Source organism: Haliotis asinina, chromosome 2, assembly GCF_037392515.1.
Source record: "Haliotis asinina isolate JCU_RB_2024 chromosome 2, JCU_Hal_asi_v2, whole genome shotgun sequence".
NCBI classification, from domain to species: Eukaryota; Metazoa; Mollusca; class Gastropoda; order Lepetellida; family Haliotidae; genus Haliotis; species Haliotis asinina.
In genome coordinates this window covers 93,649,535-93,671,741 of record NC_090281.1, presented here as the reverse complement: position 1 = coordinate 93,671,741, position 22,207 = coordinate 93,649,535, and the positions used below count along the sequence as shown (strand labels likewise).

The 22,207-nt window shown below is 41.9% G+C and overlaps 2 protein-coding genes across 2 annotated transcripts; one reads left to right on the top strand and one right to left on the bottom strand.

The window, feature by feature from the left end:
* The first annotated feature begins 517 nt into the window (after positions 1–517).
* On the top strand, positions 518–20,210 carry LOC137272119 (uncharacterized). Its single transcript, XM_067804477.1, has 7 exons — positions 518–1,667; positions 4,636–4,827; positions 5,894–6,151; positions 13,693–13,887; positions 17,778–18,050; positions 19,098–19,391; positions 19,699–20,210. The coding sequence occupies exons 1-7, from the start codon at positions 518–520 to the stop codon at positions 20,208–20,210; spliced, it is 2,874 nt and encodes a 957-aa protein (XP_067660578.1).
* LOC137274723 (uncharacterized) lies at positions 7,908–10,991 on the bottom strand. The gene is made up of 2 exons (XM_067808065.1): positions 9,263–10,991; positions 7,908–8,434 (listed from the first exon to the last, which is right to left on the bottom strand). The coding sequence occupies exons 1-2, from the start codon at positions 10,989–10,991 to the stop codon at positions 7,908–7,910; spliced, it is 2,256 nt and encodes a 751-aa protein (XP_067664166.1).
* Positions 20,211–22,207: the final 1,997 nt, after the last annotated feature.

The following is a 22,207-nucleotide window of genomic DNA, read 5'->3' as shown; positions in this document are numbered from 1 at the left end:
TCCAGTTTAGGTGTTCCCCGCTGTGATATTGCTGGAATGTTGCTAAAAGTGGCGTAACTCTACACTCACTCACTCATAAGTAAAATCAGATGTTGTAACATCTATGACTCTTGCACTGATTTTCTAACATTTCTGTTGTTCACATCAGTCGTAACAAATGATTTAACACGTGATGGGAATTCGCTTCTTTAACACGTGTAGCAACCAATGAAGATCCGGGTTAGAATTGGTCTGAAAATCAACTCTGGTCCAGACAATCTGTTTCTGTTCGCCCGATGCTGTTAGTCGCCTGTTATGACAAACATGGGTGACAGGAGACCAGTTCTAATCCGGATTATCGCGAGTCCTTAACACCTTGTAACATCAATCAATTCAATGATCCCTTCATGTAGATATAAAGTATACGTGAAGCCCAAATTAGTCGGATAATCGAGGCCGGTTAATCTCTGCCGATATCGTAATTCGTAAATGTTGATTCCTCTGTGTTGCAGCCTGCAGTGGAGAAGGTAAGACGTTTATGCTGCCCGTAACCTCGATTTCTGGTCCAGATTCAGAAACATGGGTCGTTATTACTGCATATGACGAGACAACTGTGACTCTGACATCGCCCGCCTACACCACCTCCCGAACGTTTGTGGTAGGAGCGGAAAACAGCACCAATATCGCCCTCACGCCCCAAGTGATGTATGGGAATAGTAGTGCTGTAGAACACAAAGGTATTCAAGTCGTGGCTGACCTAGATGTATCGGTACAAGTCGTCACTAGTATATCTGGGGGCAATACTGAAAGCTACCAGGCCCTTCCTAAGACCGTCTGGTCTGATGAATACTACGCATCGTTATACACTGTTGACACTGGCGAATCCTCTTTTCTTACCATTGCTGCGTACGACGATGACACATCTGTGGACATAACAATCCACACTTTAGCCGGACCGACATCATGCCGTGGGATGACACTGGACGATGGGGAGACACTTACTAAAACACTCGCGTCTATGGATGTTTGGGGAGTCAGATGTGATAAGGATCTCACTGGTACGTACATCAAAAGTAGGAAGGCGATATCTGTTGTGGCGGGGATAGTCGGCGCAAATCGCTTCTTCATGGAAATGATGATACCGGTACAGCTCTATGGTGTCAACTTTGTGCTGCCAAACATACCTGATGTCGCCATTGTGTTCAGAGTACTTGCCTCTGACGATGACACTGAAGTCAATACTTGGAATTCAACCTACACCCTTGTGGACAAAGGGAGCTATATGGACATAGATAGGAGGGTTCCAGAGATTATGTGCATCAATACGTCAAAACCAGTCCAGGTTCAGATGCTGCTGCGTTCACCTGACTCCAGTGTGACGTCCTTTATGATGACAATAGCCCCTGTAGAGAGATACGTGACAACTGTCAGGATCCCGCCGAGTCCCGTCACTGTCAGTCAAAGGTTGATGATCTACGTCACGGAGAAAAGTAACAAACTGTCACTTGAGAGTGAACTACAACATGTGACTGTTGTTGAAGAGTCGGGGTGTTGCAACTACGTCAGCATTGGGGGATCGGAAAATGCTGATAAGCATTTCACGCTAAATCTTCTGTTCCCAGTAATGATCCTGCAGTATAGTGTTCAGCTCGGCGGCGTTGAAAGCCACAGTGCGGAATTTAACATGAGTGAGTCAGAATACATTATTGTTTGTGTATAAGAACCTGCAAATTAATGTTGAAGTATTGAACCTGTAAATAAATCATGCAGTCCAAACCCCAAACCCCAAACCCCAAACCCCAAACCCCTATCCTATTAGCACTATTCTTGAAGAGTGTGCTTCACATGTACGCCATTTGCAAATGTCTGTTACGGGGTGTCCATGGCCTTGACAAACACTGCTCGCCTTGTTTTGCCGCGTGTCTCATCTTGCCCAAACATATCCACGTTTGCTGTTTGCCTACAGAATCACTTCCTAACACCAACGTGCCTGATCCTTCAAATACTCACTTGTCTCATTTTGCCCAAAGATTCCAATGTCTCACTTTGCCATGCGTCTTATCTTGTCCAAATACCGACGTGTCCTAGTTTGTGAAACACCCACCGCATCTTATCTGGCCGAAAAGTCATACGTGTCTTATCTTGCAAACACCCACTTGAATCACATTGCCAAAAGGCCCCCTTATCTCACTTTGCCTAAACGTCCACTTTTCCCGTACTTTATTTTTCCCACACATCCACGTGTCTCTTCTTGCCCCCAAACCCACGTGTCCTTTATTGTCGAAAAACCTACTTGTGTCATCTTCAAAGAACAGAAACGTTTCTCTTCTGTCCAAACTTACACGTTTCCTATCTTGCCTAAACACCCACCTGTCCTATCTTGTTCAGGTCCAAACATCCACTGTCCTATCTTGTTCAAATCCAAACACCTGCCTGCCTCAACTTGCCCAAACACCCACCTGTCTTATCTTGTTCAAGTCCAAACACCTACCTGCCTCAACTTGCCCAAACACCCGCCTGTCTTATCTTGTTCAAGTCCAAACACCTTCCAGCCTCAACTTGCATAAACACCCACTTGTCCTATCTTGGCCAAGTCCAAACACCCACCTGTCTTATCTTGTCCAAGCCCAAACATCCACTTGCCTTATCTCGCCCAAACACCCACCTGTCTTATCTCGCCCAAACACCCACCTGTCTTATCTCGCCCAAACTCCCACTTGTCCTATCTTGTCCAAGTCCAAACACCCAGCTGTCTTATCTCGCCCAAACACCCACCTGTCTTATCTCGCCCAAACTCCCACTTGTCCTATCTTGTCCAAGTCCAAACACCCACCTGTCTTATCTTGTCCAAGTCCAAACACCCACCTGTCTTATCTCGCCCAAACACCCACCTGTCGATCTTATCTCGCTCAAACACCCACCTGTCTTATCTCGCCCAAACGCCTACCTGTCTTACCTTGCCTAAACACTCACCTGTCCTATCGTTTTCAAGTCCAAACACCTGCCTGCCTCAACTTGCCCAAACACCCACGTCTCTATCATCCAGACAAACACATACTTGTCTTCTTTTTCCCAGCCTTCACGTGTCCTATCTTGCCCAAACACCCACGTGTCTTATCTTGACCAAACACCTACGTGTCTCATCTTGCCCAAACACCAACCTCCCCCGTGTGGCCCAAATACCCATCTTATCTTTCCCTAACATCCAACGTCTTATCTTACCCAAATACCTACTTGTGCTATTGTTGCAGGGGTGACTCAATAATAATGACCAGCCGCGGGTATGTCTGTGAAGTGATGTTTATTCCGACATCAGGTATATATAATCAATCATTCAATTGATCTGTCAATCACCCTGTAATATAAGAAAGAATGTTATGCATTAATCTAAACAGGCAACAAGTACGGTTACACATAACTAGTTCATAACAAGAAAATCATTTCCACTAATGTAGCAGGGCGTGGAGTCATCCCACAAATGACATCCTTGCCTTGTCAGTTGACTCGGAACTTTTGTGGCCGCTACATTGGCGCCCATCGTGGGGCTGATCACGTTCAAACCAAGCCTACTGCTTGGATATGTAACCCAATCACATAAACCATTGAACACATTAACAACTTGAAATTAAGAAATCTAAAACTTTATTGATAAAACTATAAACACAATCTGCTGTTACATTATCTTGCCCAAACATTCATGTGATCTGTCTTGACCAAGCACCCACATGTCTCATCTTGCCCAAACACCGACTTATATCATCTGAACTCACTTACCCGTTTTCCCACCCATGAATCCACTCATAAAAGTTTGCCCTCACCGTCACGAAACCCGTTTGTACATCCACGTAAGTCATTTTGTTGTAACACCAAATCACTTATCCCATATCCCGTTTGTACATTCACTTACCTCATCTTGTCATAACGCCCACTCATATCATCTTGTCCTAACCCGCATTTTCCCATTTTGTACACTCACTTAGCCCGTTTTCGCCCAGCACAAACGCCTTACAAACGTCTTTTCAAAACCCCTTGGTTTTCCTTCTTACGACATTCCCTTCCATCTTACTGGTCCAGTACCAGTTTAACACATCTTGAGACAGCATACCATATGTTGTTTTAACTTTTTTAGCCTATATTGTCCTAACACTCTTCTTGCATATCCAACAGCTTACAAGTAAGTAGCTTAGTTACTTATGTCATAATTCGCCAAAATAGCCTGATATGATATTAAGTATACTATTAACAAATGGTTTAGTTTGTTACCATGGGTAATTTGAACTTAATCTTCACTCAGTCCCTCGCTCACTCGGACTTATCCGCTGGGTCAGACAATCTTGAATTGTGTTACAGTCTATATTGTTTAATCCCCACTACGTACATCGATTCTCATGCTGTTAATCATTGTGTTGGACTTCAGTATTTACAAGCTGGAATATTGCCCTAGGCATGATTCTGTAGTACTAACAAAAGCATCTGTCAGGATGTTACTTTGCCATGCAGGAGACTGACGCTTATCAGGACAGTTGGACACTTACAGAACAGCATGGAAAAATACAACATGGTAAACATCTCTCAAACATGCATTCGCCACACACACGTATGTTCTTTTAATCGTAATATCAACAGTCACTTTCATGTTTTATTATTTTGTTTCAGGCTCGCTTACGTGTCCAACAGAGAAAGGGTATCAATACCACGCATCTAGCAAGTTTTGTTTCAAGGTACGGACAGCAAGGGCAGGGTGGAGTGAGTCTGTGCAACTGTGTGAATCATGGCTTCACCACCACCTAGCCACCCTCGACTCACAAGAGAAAAACACGGCTTTGAAAAGGTTCATGAGGACAAACTGTAAGTTCAAGTTCAGAAATGGTTAATTGTTATTATGAACTATGACCTACAGCTTTAGTTGGTGCACCAATACGATTAGCGAAAATAGCAGAGAGCAATCAGCTTGAGTTCCCAGCATGGCCTGTGAAGGACCGGGTTGGAATATTGGCTTTCAGTAACCCATGCTTGTCGTAATAGGCGACTAACGGGATCGGGCGGTCAGGCTTACTGACTTGGTTGACACGTGAGATCGTATCCCGTTGTGTAGCTCTACAGACCCCTGCCAGTTACATGCGAACACTTGACGAAATCCCATAGACATGCATCTTATTTCATGAAGTCAGTTTAGGATAGATCGTTGTAAAATTTGAGAGGCAAATGTGAAATTTGCTCTTCGTACATAATTTCAGTTTTCCGATCACTATTTAATAAATGACATCACATCTATCAACTTAGATATGATTCAACAATGCACAATACTATGCCGCCATGTTAAAGGGTTCACGGCAGTGTCCATATGTTCATGAAATTGTTAAATAAGCAACGGAAAACGGAACAGAAATTATGTGATTGTAGGTAAGATGACACCTCACAAATGTGCAAAATGTGACTTGGATCTTAAGAAAATTACTTCCATGAAAAGCATTTATGCTACACTAAATTAACATGTAAGTCTATGGAAATTAAGTCAAGTGTCCGAATATAACTGGCACGGGTAAGTATGTTCATGCTGTTAATCACTGGATTGCGTGATCTAGACTCGACTGTTAACAGACCGTCGCCGGTCTGGAATATTTCTGCGAGATTAAACTAAAAACAATCAACAGACACTAAAAGTCATGAAAAGAATGGTGAATATTCTGATATGTGTATAAGGGATAACGTATGGTCGCAAGGAAATGTTGGAAGACGAAGACTTTCGGAATTTTCTGATTTTCTTTGTTTTAAATGATTCAAGACAAAAATGAAAAGCAGTCAACCCCAAATAGGAACTCGATATCTGCAAGGGAGAAGTTAGCAATTATCTTGCGTTTACTAGCAACCCGGATGACCGAACGTATTGGAGCGCATTTCAACGCCTTTGCAGTTGCCAGTAACAGCGTGTGGACTGGGGGTAAAGTAATACACGGATCTCAATGGAGGTGGCCGAACAATGGGACGATCTCGAAAACGAGCCTAAACTGGGCGCAAGACCAGCCCGATGGAAGCAGCTCTTGCTTAGCTCTGTATTGGCCTTTTGGTCACAAATGGGATGACTTGACTTGTGCATATCGCATCCTATACGCATGCGAGTTAAGGCTTGAGGCCTTACCGTCCGTCCGACTACATGGGACACACTGTTCATGTAGGTGCTTCTAAATACGTACATTCCTCTGAATTCTTTTACAGTTATGTTCATAAATATGTTATACTGTTATACAGAATGACGTCTTAACATGTAACACTTTCTAAATACTTTTTTTTAGAAAACATGTTAAACTGTTCTTTTTTCTTCTGATACTTAACCAGCCATGTTGGAATTTCTGGTAACACAATGGACAATACTACTCAGGCCCCACTAAGTAATTGAAGGTCACAAGTCATGCCCCTGTAGGTTCAGATGTAAACAACCTCCAGAGGCATGACTTGTGACACTCTTTGCAGTGACAGTCTTTTCCTAAAAACAATAAGCTATAGCTCCAACAACACCTCATACCTAAACGCATTCAACACGGGTGGTCAAAGATGGATAAGTATGAAAATGTAATAGTAGGAACTAAAAACAAAACTCACCGAGACTGGTGCCTCTTCGAACGACGCCATGTTTTGCTGCGTGAGTTTCCGTTCGCGACCAACAAATCACGGATGTGAGCCGAAAAATCTCCGAAGACGGCCGAGTGTGTTTCAAGTATTACCGACATTGCTTCCGATATGGCTGACGTGTTTCAGTTATTACAACTAAATTGCCGATATGGCTGCAATTGTTTCGCGAGTGGGCTGCGTTTGTTTGCATTTGAGATGCAATTCCTTCACATTTGCTGTAATTCCTTCAATTACTTAGGGGGGCCTGCTACTGCTTAGGCAGGGCTCATCAAATTGGTAAAATACCACTTGTCATTATGCGGCGATGCTTTAAAATTGGCAGTTAAAAATAAGAACTGAGATTGTGGGTGGCTGTAAAACAAATTATGTCAACACATCCCATATTGTTCTCTCGTCATCTCTAAACATCCTATAGTGTTCTCTTGTTATGTCGAAACATTCCATATTGCTCTCTCATCGTGTCTAAACATCTCATACTAACATCTTGTGAAGTCCAAACATTCCATGATATTTTCTCGTCGTTTCTAAATATACCATACTGCTCTCTCTCTTCCTGTCTAAAAAAAACCCATACTGTTTTCTCGTCATCTCTAAACATCCCATAGTGTCGTCTACTCATGTCAAATATAGCACACTGCTTTCTTGTCATGTCTAAACATATCATTGACTACTCATGTCTAAACATCCCATACTGTCCTTTCATGTCTAATTATTCCATGCAGTTTCTCATTACGTCCAAACATGCAATATTGTTCTCTCGTCATGTCTAAACATCCCATGCTGCCCTCTCGTCATGTATAAACATCTCATACTGTTCTCTCGCCATGTCTAAACATCCCATGCTGTTCTCTCGTCATGTCTAAACATCCCATGCTGTCCTCTCGTCATGTCTAAACATCCCATACTGTTCTCTTGTCAGGTCTAAACATCCCATACTGTTCTCTTGTCAGGTCTAAACATCCCATACTGTTCTCCTGTCAGGTCTAAACATCCCATACTGTTCTCTCGTCATGTCTAAACATCCCATAGGGTACTCTAATCTCAACATCCTATACTATTATGTAGCTATGTCTAAACACCCCACAGTATTCTTTCTTCATCTCTAAACATGTCATACCGTTTTCTCGTCACATAGAAACGTCTCGAGACTGTTCTTATCGTATCGCCATGTCTGTGTGTGTATATATATATATGTCTAAACATCCCATACTGTGCACTCGTCATGTCACAATATCCCATAGGGTGTTCATGTCTAAACATCCCATACTGTCCTCTGTCATACTATTCTCTTGCTATATCTATATTGTTACGGCTGTAAGCTCCAACGCATTAATCGCTGGTTTTTGGTCCTTGAGTTTTTTCACAAACACAAGTGGAGTGTGGTCTGTGTACACTAGAATTGGCGTCACGGTTGTGCTCAGATACACTTCGAAATGCTGAAGAGCTAGTATCAGTGCCAGTGTCTCCTTCTCTATTGTAGAGTAGTGTCTTTGATGACTGTCAAATTTCTTGCTGAAGTAGCAGATAGGATGATCTATCCCTAAAGTGTCATCTTGCTGTAACACCGCTCCTGCTCCTATATCACATGCATCAGCATAGAGCTTGAAGGGTTTGCTGAAGTCAGGCACAACTAGCACTGGTGCATTAGTCAAAATAGCTTTGATCTTCTCAAATGCCTGTTGTTGATCTTCTTGCCAGATGAATTTGCAGTCTTTCTTCAGTAGATTGGTCAATGGTGCTGCTACTTGGGAAAAGTTCTGGCAAAAACGGCGATAGTATCCCGCCATCCCCAAGAATCTCATCAATTCCTTCCTATTTGTAGGTTCTGGAAACATGATCACAGCTTGTATTTTGGCCTGGACTGGTTTGACTTCACCTTGTCCCACAACATGACCTAGATAGGTTACTGTAGCTTTCACAAATTCACTCTTGGTCAAGTTAATAGTGAGTTTGGCTTGTGTTAGTGAGTCAAACAACATTCGAGTTGTCTTCATCTGACCATCTCACTCGTCAGTAGCCACAATGACGTCATCAATGTATGCATCACACTGGTCAATTCTGCCCGTGATGGAGTTGATAAGTCTTTGGAAGGTAGCAGGGGCATTTTTTAATCCAAAAGGCATCACATTGTATTGATATAAACCTTCTGGGGTAACCAATGCTGATACTTGTTTTGCCCTATCTGTTAACGGGATCTGCCAGTATCCCTTCAATAAATCAAATTTGCTCACATACTTAGCTTTTCCTATCCTATCAATACAATCATCAATCCTAGGCATTGGATAGGAATCAGATTTGGAGAGAGCATTAACTCATTTGTAGTTATTACATAGTCGTACACCACCTCCAGCTTTAGGTACAAGGATACATAGTGAACTCCAAGCACTATTGCTGGGGTCAATGATGTTATTGCCCAGTATGTACTGTATCTCAGTTCTTAACTGAGCTAATTTGATTGGATTCATGCGATAGGCATGCTGCTTGACAGGCACTGCCTCCCCTACATCTATGTCATGATAGATACAGTCTGTCCTAGAGGGTACATCTGGAAATAAATGTGAGTACTCATGAATTAATGCCTCCAGTTCTATCTTCTGTTCATGATTCAAATGTGATAACTTAGCATCTAGATTGTTTAAGACATCTGAGTTACTAAGCTTCAAATCAGGTTCCTTCCTGTTGGTACAGGAGTCTCCAGCCAATGTATCATTCTCAGTTATTTCTACTGTGTTTATTGTGTTAACACCCACAGCCTGTGGTACATTTTCAGCATGCCTGTCATAGTATGGTTTTATCATATTGATATGACAAACTCTCTTCGACTTCCTCCGATCTGGAGTTTCTATTTCATAATCTGTGTCACTCACTTTCTTGCGCACAGGATATGGGCCATAGAACCTAGCACTAAACGGATGTCCTGGTATTGGTAGAAGAACGAGTACCTTGTCACCTGCTACAAATTCTCTATGTTGTGCTTTGGTATCATACCAGGTTTTCATCCTTTCCTGGCTACCCTGCAAGTTCTGTTTAGCTATGCTACAAGCCTTAGTAAACCTCTCTTTGAAGTTTGAAATGTAATCAAGCAGATTGATTTCGGTATTCTCATCTAGCCACTTCTCCTTCAGGAACTTTAATGGTCCCCGAACTGTCCGCCCAAACACTAACTCAAAAGGACTGAAACCTAGTGATTCTTGCACTGATTCCCTAGCTGCAAACAACACGTATGGAATCCCCTCGTCCCAAACCTTCTGATTGTCCTCACAATAAGCCTTCAGCATATTCTTTAGAGTTTGATGGAAGCGCTCAAAAGCACCCTGCGATTCAGGATGATATCCACTCGAACTGTACTGAGTGATACCTAACTCATTCATAACCTGCTGAAATATCCCAGACATAAAGTTAGATCCCTGATCTGACTGGATTGACTTTGGCAACCCTACTAGAGTGAAGAACTTAATCAGTGCCTTGACAACAACAGGAGTCCTAACGTTCCTCAAGGGAATAGCTTCGGGAAAGCGTGTAGATGCACACATTATTGTCAACATATAGACATTTCCTGTCCTTGTGCGAGGGAGGGGTCCAACACAGTCTATTATAACCCTGCTGAATGGTTCTTCAAGTGTTGGAATAGGTTGCAAAGGATATTTTGCTATCTTCTGGTTTGGTTTACCGACCATTTGACAGGTGTGACATGTTCTACAGAATTGTTTGACATCTTTCTGAATTCCTGGCCAATAGAAATGTGTTAAGATCTTTTGATAGGTCTTGTTAACCCCTAAATGCCCTGCCAGTAGAGTATCGTGACCTAAGCAAAGAATCTCATGTCTATACATTGGCGGAATAACAATCTGGTACAATATTTTCCATTCCCCATCTGCTGGACTGTCTGGCGGTCTCCACTTCCTCATCAAAACATCTGATTTGAGGTAATAACACCCTGCCTCCCTATGACTATCTTTCTCAGAGACAGCTGTGTTTCTAAGTAACTTAAGTTCTGGATCCATCTTCTGTTCTTCAATAAGTTTCTCCCTGGTAGCATCACTAATTGGTTCCTCAGAAAAAGTGAACTTACCAGTAGGTCTATTCCCGTTAGAAACAAATCTGTCCTCTTTATCAGTTTCATTCCCAATACTATGACTGAAAGTTGTCACTCCCTCAGTTTCATCAAGCTGACTAATAAAAGTCTGAGATAAATCAATTTCCCTGGATCTAGGAATGTCAGTCTTCCCTTGGCACTTTGCTTTCTGCTGTGTCATAGCCCTAGTAACTGCACAAGAAGGGTATACACTTAACTCTTCTCTCTCCTCCTGCTTTTCACACGGTATCTCACTCATCTTAGGCAGATCAGCTACCACCTTATCTTCCGCAATATCATTGCCCATGATAGTGATACACCTGGCACTGGCAATGTTGACATGATTCCAACCCTAATAGTTCCTGTCACCAAATCTGATTTCAAATGGACTTCATGAAGAGGTACCTTAATGTAACCACCAATACCCCGCATGAGGACACTGGTTCCTGTGTAGGTATTCTCAGAAAATGGTAAATCATCTTCTAGCATCAGAGTCTGGAGGGCTCCAGTATCTCTCAAGATATCTACGGGTTTTGAGACTGACCTATCACTAACTAAGGACACCACTCCTTTAGACATAAAAGGAGAATAACCCTTTTCAAAGGCGAACTTGTCTACCGGCATATCTTCAACCTTCACCTGATGTGATATCACCGAGGCAAGGGCATGGGGCAACTGTTCACTCTGAGATTTGTTCTTCAATTTCCAACACGCACTTAACAAATGTCCCTTTTTCTTACAATAAGAACAAACTGGCCCTGAGCTCATCATTCCTGTTGAAGAAGTTCCCTGTGCTGAACTAAGCGTTCTACCTTGGTAAACTACTCCCTGAAGCCTTTGACTGACTAGAAGAACTAAACGTCCCTCTACTATGATATTCTGAATTTCGCAATGAAGCCTTATGTGTTAGTGCATAGTCATCTGCAAGAGTAGCTGCATGTTCTAATGTCTCAGCCTTTTGTTCATCCAAGTAAGTTTTAATGTCACATGGAATACACCTTTTGAACTCCTCAACCAGCATAAGCTGTAATAATTTCTCATAGTCTTTGTTTTTCTCTTTGGATGTACACCACCTATCAAACATCATATCTTTGCTTCTAGCAAATTCAACATATGTCTGTCCTTCATGCTTTCTGCAGTTTCTAAACTTTTGTCGATATGCCTCAGGAACTAACTCATAAGCTTTCAGTATGGTATGACACTCTTAACCATCTGATAATCAGAGCTCTGATCAATGGACAAAGCAGCATAAACTTCCTGAGCTTTGCCTACGAGAACACTCCGAACAAGTGTAGTCCATGATTCTTCAGGCCATTTCATATTTGTTGCTAACTTTTCAAAATGCAAAAAGAACTTATCAACCTCATTTTCTTGAAACGGGGGAATACGTTTCACAAATGTGTCCACATCAAATCCCTTATTCTTCTCATCACCTAGTTTCTGTTGTTTTATCTTCAGCTCTAACTCTAGTTTCTGAATATCTAACTGTCTTGATCTCAATTCCCTTTCTGTCTGTCCTTAGTCTTTCTGGGCCTCTAACTCCATCAAAATAATTTTTTCACTCTTGACTTTTGATTTAGGTTCAAGGCTGTCATCTAAAATATTTTCATCCACCAGGTATTCTATCACAAGGTTTTGAATATGGGATTTCCAAGACAATGGATCAATGTCAACCTGAAAATACTTTGCTACCTGTATTACTTCAGATTTCTTCAATGGAAGGATACCTTCAACACTAATTGTCTGTATAAAATCCTTCACGTTGAATTCCATGGCAGATAATTGTTGTGCTTTCCCTGTTTACACTGAACAATAAAACAATGAATAATTTGAATTTGCAATTGATATGCGAGTGGTGAATGTAAGTGCTTTATTTGCACTGATTTCCATTTTATCCCTGCCTAGAAAACCATCAACGTTAAATGAACAGATCCCGGACGAGCCCCCAATTTGTTACGAGTGCAGAGATCACACAACAATTTTAATAATAGTTTTAATGCTGACAAAACAAGTATCACAGTGTATGGTTAAAAGTCTTACTTTGTTAAGCACATAACAGTTCCAACTGCTTTTGTTCCATCTCCTTCCACTGAATGTGATCACATAAATCCAAATAATTGCCATAAACTATGCCGACATGGCTCTCTCAACTTGACAAAATGAAGACAGCCGACCTGGCCAACCTCTTCACTCCCGACCTGGGAACTGCTCACCTCTCTTTGTGTTACCCTGCTTAACCAAGTCAAACCCAAGCTGTAGTTATACATGTATAATCCTATTGTATTTTCCTTACCCCAGCTTACTTACATACACTGGAAAGTGGTCAGTGGTAAGCAGAGCTTCTTAGCTTCATGGTGAACAGGTAGTTAAAGTATTTTAGATTAACTTCAGATTTTATAAACATACCATGTCTATATATATATATATATATATATCTGTGTGTGTGTGTGTGTGTGTGTGTGTGTGTGTGTGTGTGTGTGACACTGTGTTCTCGTTATGTCTATACGTGTGTCATGCTGTTCTCTCGCTATGTCTATATGTTTGTGCCCCCTGAAGATCCGTGGTAGAATAGGTCTTCAGCAACCCATGCTTGCCATAAAAGGCGACTTTGCTTGTCGTAAGAGGTGACTAACGGGATCAGATGGCCAGGCTCGCTGACTTGTTGACACATGTCATCGGTTACCAATTGCGATGCTCATGCTGTTGATCACTGAATTGTCTGGTCCAAAACAGATAGTTATTCCATATAGCTGGAATATTGCTGATTGCGGCGTTAACTAAACTCACTCACTCTATTCGCATGCCATGTTGTTCGCTGTTCTCTTGCTTTGTGTATTTCATACTGTTCTGCATTGCAACACATTACATAACATGGTGTTAATAACACCCATGTCCAGAACCATATGTCAGGCAGAAAGGGTTTTGTCCAGTTTGTTTTCTGGTGCCTGCAGTACAAACCGCACAGATTTAAAATGTAACTTATCTGTGTCTACTCGTGCCGCTGACAGATGAGAATCAAACATGCCCGTCTGGACAGGGTTACAGCTACTTTCCGGATGGGGACCTCTGCATCAAGCCTTACGAGACGGCAAGGAACTGGACCATGGCCAACTCCCAGTGCCAGGCACATGGCGATCGACTTGTCAAAGTGGATTCTCCGTGGAAGGCTACGCTAATAACATCATTTGCTGAAAGTCATCTGGGTAACTATTGCCGGAAGCAGTTGGCTAGCCCACTGGTTTATTCGATTCCGTACAGTGTAATGTTTCAACATATGAGTAGAATTCTAGGTGCCTCCGCCGTACGATTAAATATGGTGTAGTACATGCACGCACGGACGCACGCACGCACGCACACAAGCCAACAATCTCTTAAATGGGACAGGAGTACTCTTCATATTAGCCCAGTACACAGGGTTCTGCATATTTACTCACATTCAAGTTTGAGCAGGAGAGGCTTATGATTAATTGTAATGTTTCCGAAACTTTGAACCGTCCCGCCTTGAAGGGTTTGCCTATCAGTGCGTCATCGCGTTATTGCTTTTCCACCATATCTCCTTCTGCTTCTGTGCATCCCATCAGGTGCAACGTCATAACGACATACATCTCTGTGGCCCGATGGATAGAAGGATTATCTGCAAAACAACGGGTGTAATGGATGTCATAATGACATACATCTCTGAGGCCCGATGGATAGAAGGATTATCTGCAAAACAACGGGTGTAACGGATGTCATAACGACATACATCTCTGAGGCCCGATGGATAGAAGGATTATCTGCAAAACATCGGGTGTAATGGATGTCATAACGACATACATCTCTGAGGCCCGATGGATAGAAGGATTATCTGCAAAACAACAGGTGTAATGGATGTCATAACGACATACATCTCTGAGGCCCGATGGATAGAAGGATTATCTGCAAAACAACAGGTGTAATGGATGTCATAACGACATACATCTCTGTGGCATGTTGGATAGAAGGATTATCTGCAAAACAACAGGTGTAATGGATGTCATAACGACATACATCTCTGTGGCCCGATGGATAGAAGGATTATCTGCAAAACAACAGGTGTAATGGATGTCATAACGACATACATCTCTGAGGCCCGATGGATAGAAGGATTATCTGCAAAACAACAGGTGTAATGGATGTCATAACGACATACATCTCTGAGGCCCGATGGATAGAAGGATTATCTGCAAAACAACGGGTGTAATGGATATCATAACGACATACATCTCTGAGGCCCGATGGATAGAAGGATTATCTGCAAAACAACAGGTGTAATGGATGTCATAACGACATAGGGTTTCCGTGGTCCGATGGATTGAGGGTTTAGCTGCAAAACAACAGGTGCAATGGATGCCATAACGGCATAGAGCCTCCGTGGCCCGATAGACAGAGGGCTTATCTACAGAATGTCAGATGCAATGGATGTCATAACGACATAGGGTCTACATGGTCCGATGGATAGAGGGCTTATCTGCAAGACTTCAGGTGCAATGGATGTCATAGCGACATAGGGTCTACATGGTCCGATGGATAGAGGGCTTATCTGCAAGACTTCAGGTGCAATGGATGTCATAGCGACATAGGGTCTCCGTGTTCCGATGGATAGAGGGCTTATCTGCGGAACGCCAAGTGCAATGAATGTCATAACGGCATACCGTCTTTGTGGCCTAATGGATAGAGTGTGTCATTGTGACATACCGTCTCCGTGGCCTGTTCCAGTCGAGTGGGTTTAATTACTTGTTCTATCCCCTCCATTACGCAGACTGTTCCACCAACACTTTTAACAATTATAGCTGCACCAGGTTGGGAGAAATCATCTATTATTAAGTGTTGGGATGCCGCATTATATGTTAATGTTCATGAGTAGTCAAAATGGGAGTAGTCAAAATGGACATCATGCCTCGACAGAGGGATGATGACTTTTGCACTATCATCGGCCCAAGTAGTCACAATGCAGTCATTAAACCTGTGGGCAGTATCTACGTCTGACGTATTGTCCATGGCGTCAATCAAGGCATGGTGCACTTCACCTCCTTGTAACAGTGCCAGGGATCATGCTCTTCTGACCAGAGTCTGACCTCTGGGTCCTCTTGGAAGTGGACTGCAAGCCCAGGTCTTGTTCTTTCCTCCTGGTGTATTATGTCCATATACTGAACAGCAAAAGGAGCGCAAGTTGTGAAAATAAATGAAATCTCATAAAAGTAAGTGTTGAATATTTATGGACCGTTCATGCTAAAGTAACGTAATGTCCCAGATGAGATGATGTCATGCAACTTCAACTTCCATACGAAAGATTCGGACAAGAAAGAACTCCCACAGTGCAGCAAAAATTTAACGTTGGCACGTGCATCGACGGATATGGAAAGCATGCATTTCGCTCTGAGGTATCCTTATAAAGGTTTGTATCAAAAACAGTTCGGTATTGACGCTAGGACGTATACAGGCCACACAAGCGATGCCTAGAACAGCGGAGCAGAGTGCAATGGCCATTGGAAAGTTTGACAGAACTAACTCTGCAACCACTGTAGCTAGACAATTGGGCTGTCATCTTACCGCCATTACACAACTGGCTCCACGTCATCAGCAACTTGGAGTTGCGGTTGATCGTCCCCGTACCCGGCGGCCACGAGTGACGTCTTATGGGCATGATCGGTTCATCCGGGTCACTCATCTAAGGAACGGAACTGAAGCAGCAGCAATAACAGCAGCATTAGTTCATTGGTTCACGCTACTATAGAGACTGTCACGTTTCGTGTTCAGAGGTATCTTCATCTGACTATGATCAATTTGATCTTATGGCAATTCAATGTCAACAACAACTTTTCAATCAAAAGTGTTTTCTATAGAATGCATGGTTCTCTTTCATGTAAGAACTCGACAAAAAAAGCAGTTGCGTTTGGTTTGCTGTTCAGTCTACAGCCTCAATGTAATTTACTTTAATAACATTCGTTTATATGTTTTCATTGCCAAAGACTGTGGCATTCTTGGTGTTAGAGATTAAATTAACCTGAAGCTATCTAATTAGCAGGCTAGTCAATTTTGAGAAAAGGGTATAAGCCGGTTGTTGTTTTAATTAATCCCTCATTTGCTGCATGACTAGTGGGGGTATAACTAATGGGACGTGACCGTGAGTAGTTATAATGAGAGTGCACCCTGGGGTGGAAGAGACAGTAATCTGATGACCCGCTTGGGTTGAGTAAGCGTGTCCGCCCATGTTAAACTGTATCACGAACAAGCGAGGATTAGTGTGGACTGGTGTACTGGTACTGACATGCCATGCACCCTAAATATACAGACACATACATACATCTCCCGCAGCTATGTATGTGCTAGAATCACACACCACACTAAACATCAGTTAGTTGTATCATCACGAGGCTGACTGATGGGGTGTCCTCCCATTCTTCAGACAGTCATTTTTCAGACACTTGACAAGAGGGAATAATTACCCTCACTCACAGCAATTATGGGACAGACAAGGAGACTAAAGAGATTTTAGAAACGGAGATTAATTAGCACATATTATGTGAAAACATAAATTTTGGAAATTGAATAATTCACTCCTTAAAGATCAGTGGTATGTAGATAAAGTTAAAACTTTTTTTAAGAACGAAAAGGAAGACTCAGCAATGCACTGAAAAATGTATGTGAGAAGGATAGGAGGTAACCTCTAGAAACTTCTATAATTGGAAATGTCGTCGTTAGGAAACTGTTGCGACAGAATCAAGTTTTAATTTACTCACACAAGACATACATTTGTTATTACTCATAGCTTCTGCATTACGCTAATGACACTTTTTTCAATAGCCCATGCATAAATATACCCCCACTTACTAATGGTGCGAAATATATTAATTTCTCTCAAACGTTTAATTTTATCGATAATCGATCAATATTTAGTTAACGATTCTCGATCTTAATCCTGTCGATATTCAACCCTAATGGGAAGTACTGATGTACAGACAGATTTTGTTTATTTTCTTTGATTTTTGGCATATCTTCATTCGATGTGATACAGATTAAATATCTACTGAAGAGTTGCTTGACATTAATTCATTGACCATTTCCTATGTAGGGAGTCGTGTGTTCTTCATTGGAGGATCTAGGCAAAACACATCAACCATCACCAATTCCCGTTCTGAGGACTTCATGTGGACGGACTGTAACTCTATAGGTAGCAGCTTGTGGCGTGTAAACGAACCCAACAATGGAGATGGAGACGAAAACTGCTTGCTTTTGGATGATGAGGTGTTGAATGATATTCGTTGTACAAATGTGCACGCGTTTATTTGTGAAAAGACAGACGAAACACAGCTCGTGTCTGACGTTTACGATGAAAGCTGTCTTGGTAAGAATAACATCTCGTAATGTAACCATTTCAAAAGTGTAAAGACCGCATGGTTTTGTCTTTGTGCATTTTAGATGATTTGATATTTGAGTGAGTTTGGTTTTACGCCGCTTTCAGGAAGATTCCATCAATATCACGGCGGGGGACACAAGAAATGGGCTCCACTCATTTTACGCATGTGGAGAAGGAGAACCGAACCCAGGTCTTCGACGTGACGGGCGAATGCTTTGACCGCTCGGTTCACCCATCGCTCATATCCGTTAGTGACCATTTCCTGAAAAGAGATTACTGACAAAAAACAGACATAACCACACCACAACGATTTAAGTAAAGGATAAAACTCGTACATAAAAAATCGGTTTCATTTGCTCATAAAAAACCCCAAATATTATATGTGGCTGATTAATCGAAAAACATCTGAAACAGTTTTAATAAGTTGTTCCAAACATACATGAGCAAGTGAGTGTAGTTTTACGCAGCTTTTAGGCATATTCTCGCAATATCATGGCGAGGGACATCAGAAATGGATTTCATACATGGTCCCATGGGGGGAATCGTACCGTCACTTGGGTACCTCCACCGTCTCTACTTTACATGAAGCTTTATGTAATCGTGAAATAGAATCTTTAAAACAGGCGAGTTGTAAACTTCACGCTACACAAAAGTGTAATTCACTAAATTATGAAGAAATGTGTCGACTTATTTCTCAACAATCCGTTACTATGGAAACGTTTCAGCATAGCCAGAAGTTGTGTATAATCCCAGAACTTATTAATCAGATCTGATAAAAAAGACTGTTATCACCGTTCGTTAGGTAACTGAAAGGACCACAAACTTGATCATGATTAAATATTCTGAGAATTGACAGACACATCTATCCCTGTTACTTATTAAATGCTGGTTCAAACGCAGGTATAACCTTAGATGACATGGCTTGTCATCCTAATCACGTATCTAGAGCAATACTGGATTAACCAGCCACATATACTGTCTTGACAAATTATATATTTAAAATCAGTTTCTTAAATTTGTGTCTTGTGTTTCCAGAACAAACCTCAAGCACATCCAGTTCTTTCTCTGTGGACCTTCAACCATCGTCTTTGTTGGATGGTGATGGAAGCATTTCCGTATCTAGTGACGCTGGTGTTACACCTGACAATGGAGCCAGTTCTGTGATGGTTTCTACACCATCTGTTCCTGCTACTGTATCTGCGGCCTTTTCTCCAACATCAGTGGATGCTGTGAGCCTGGTTGCCATAGACACTGCCTCTTCAGAACCGCCCACTATGATGGCGACCGCTGCATTAATACCCAAAAGTTCTGATTCCAGTGTGCCTTTCGGTAAATGAAACTCAATATTCCTATGCTCAGCTTTAATAAAATTAAAGATAAACGTTTTCCAAACAATTTCAAAATAGAAATTCTATTCTGTTTTCTGTCAAATATTTAGGCAGGAGACATGGACATGAACACTTACTTTAATTTCATTTTTTCGAAACTCGCGTTTCCTTTGCAGTTCAGTTTTTTTCTGTTCATATATCTTTCAAACAAGACGCTATATGACATTTCAGCCAAAAGATAATTACTCAGACTGTTAGTCTGAAACACAAAAATATATATTTATCCAAGGGGTTTTTATTTGAAACAGGAACTGGTTCTATCCTGGTTTCACCTTCCGATGTCACCACCATCAGTGCCACTTCTGCTGATGCTGATGCTGCTTCTACAACTACTATAGCAACTGGTCACACCATTTTCACAGCACCTAGTCTTACCCCAGTTTCGACGACAGCTGCTCTCACCCCTTCACCTACAACAGCATCTGCTGCTCTGCCCACAACATCAATAACGTCAACGTCTCCTGACGTGACTCCTCCTGGTGAGTGGAACATCAGCTCCTGGGACAAGAACTGGGATCTGACCATTGGCCCTTGGAAATCTGACCCGGTTTCCGGCAGATGGAAGAGACTGCTTTGCCGTTGTGCCTGCGTTCCGCAACGTCTTAAGGCTTTGTCCTCATCCGGCGTTGAAGCGGTGAAAGAAAATATTGAGAGCAAACTATTACTGGACAACAAGAACCTTACAAAGAAAGCGGCAAAATACAGCAGCGCGAAGGATGACAGGACATCGGCACGTGGTATGGGATACAGCGTCATATGATTGATAAGCCTGCCCATAGTCCTCATTGTACTTGCCGACCTTCTCGCGTGCATCTGCTCGGTGCATAAAAGTAGAAAATGACCTTCTGGTGTGGTCGACATCATCAAAGAGTGGTTAATCAGGTTTCTATGCATTTTATGCGTTATATGAATCATCAACAGGTCATATTTAGTTGTTAAAATATGACACAAGTCATTGTCAGTGACTGAGGTTCATCATGGAACACATGAAACAATCGAGTGCGAAGGTAAAGGTCATCTGTTCTCACTACTTTAAAAGGTCATCTGTTCTCACTACTTTAAAAGGTCATGTGTTTTCACTACTTTAAAAGGTCATGTGTTCTCACTACTTTAAAGGTCATGTGTTCTCACTACTTTAACAGGTCATCTGTTCTCACTACTTTAAAAGGTCATGTGTTTTCACTACTTTAAAAGGTCATGAGTTCTCACTGCTTTAAAAGGTCATCTGTTCTCACTATTTTCACTATTTTGCACGGCTCTATGAGAGTACAGAGCTACCTGGCTGATTATGAATTGCTTCCTGGAGCGTGCTCACCCACTCGTCCAGCAGGCTTGAGGTCTCGCGGCTCAATATTCGGACCCACAATGTACATGTGACTAGTAGATTCAACAATGCAATATGTTTTCTTTCATGAAGGTATCTTCGAAGAAATAATCACGCAGTCACCTGTTTTGAATATAACTTGTTTAATATATTGAAAATATCGAAAGTGTGGCCTTAGAGCTGAAGAATATATGTGCATTGCCATTTCTTACAAATTTGATGTCAGGAATTAACGTTATGGGTATGCGGGTAGGGTAGTGTACGTTTCTTGTTACTACTTAATCTATTGACGCATTAGAATTGATATTTGTTGGTTTTAGTCCCTTACTGGCCTCTGCCAATTATGTACCATTTGTTATTCTGTAATATTACATGCAGTTGTTCAATGTTAACAAATTGTCTGTCACAACATGCCATCATGATGTATATGAGCTTCTCACCATTTGGTTGAAGTCACTTCTAGCTTGATTACGATGTAAGAATCTAAATTGAAACGGCGTTCAACGTAATAAATAAGAATTTGCTATCCAAAATATTGAATGTTTCATTTTTTGACTCACCATGTAGAATGCCGATTAAACCATATAGGCAGGGTGAAGTGTTAGGGGTATCCAAATAGAGAAATTTGATCCGCCTCAGCCCAACGTCGTACGTTTACAAACATGACAGCAGATCTAGCCGGCATAATCACCAGTGGTGTTACAACCTGGATCTACTGTAGATACGCGGTCTTTGCGCTAACGCGTCCACTACAGGTCATATCCACGTATACAACTGGTAAGTAAGACTGAGTAGATGGTCGTTGTTGACAATCAACATCCTCATAAGATCAGTTTTAAGGACGGGCATGTGCAACTGGGGACATATTCTGTACATGATTTTCCTTCAAGGACCAGCCTTTGAAACATTTGCTTCGCGTTCTTGCGGAAAGTTTATATTCTACAACCGTTGTACAGTCTCCCTGGTTAAGGCTTGATGCCTTTGAAACGTTTATAACGCCTTAGTCAATAATATTCTAGCCAAAGTGTGACTATTACAACGTATTGAGATGCAACAGGAAATGGGATGTTGTATTCCCGACTAGGCTGGTTGGTTGCTGTTTAACGCCGCACGCAACAATATTCCAGCTATATAGCGGCGGTCTGTAAATAACAGGAGTCTGGACCAGACAATCCAGTGATCAACATCGTGAACATCGTTCTACACATTTGGAATACAATGACAACCACGTCAGCAAGCCTGGCCACCCGATCCCGTAAGTCGGCTTTTACAACCTTGGGGTGCTGATGATTGATTACAACCTGGATATTCACGGGTCCCCCAGCTAGGAGATTGTTCATTGCGTGTGATATGTTTAGAACGCTAAGAGGCTGTTAACAGTCCACTGCCCATTATGTTTACGGAGAATAAACTCAAACAAACTTACGTCTGTT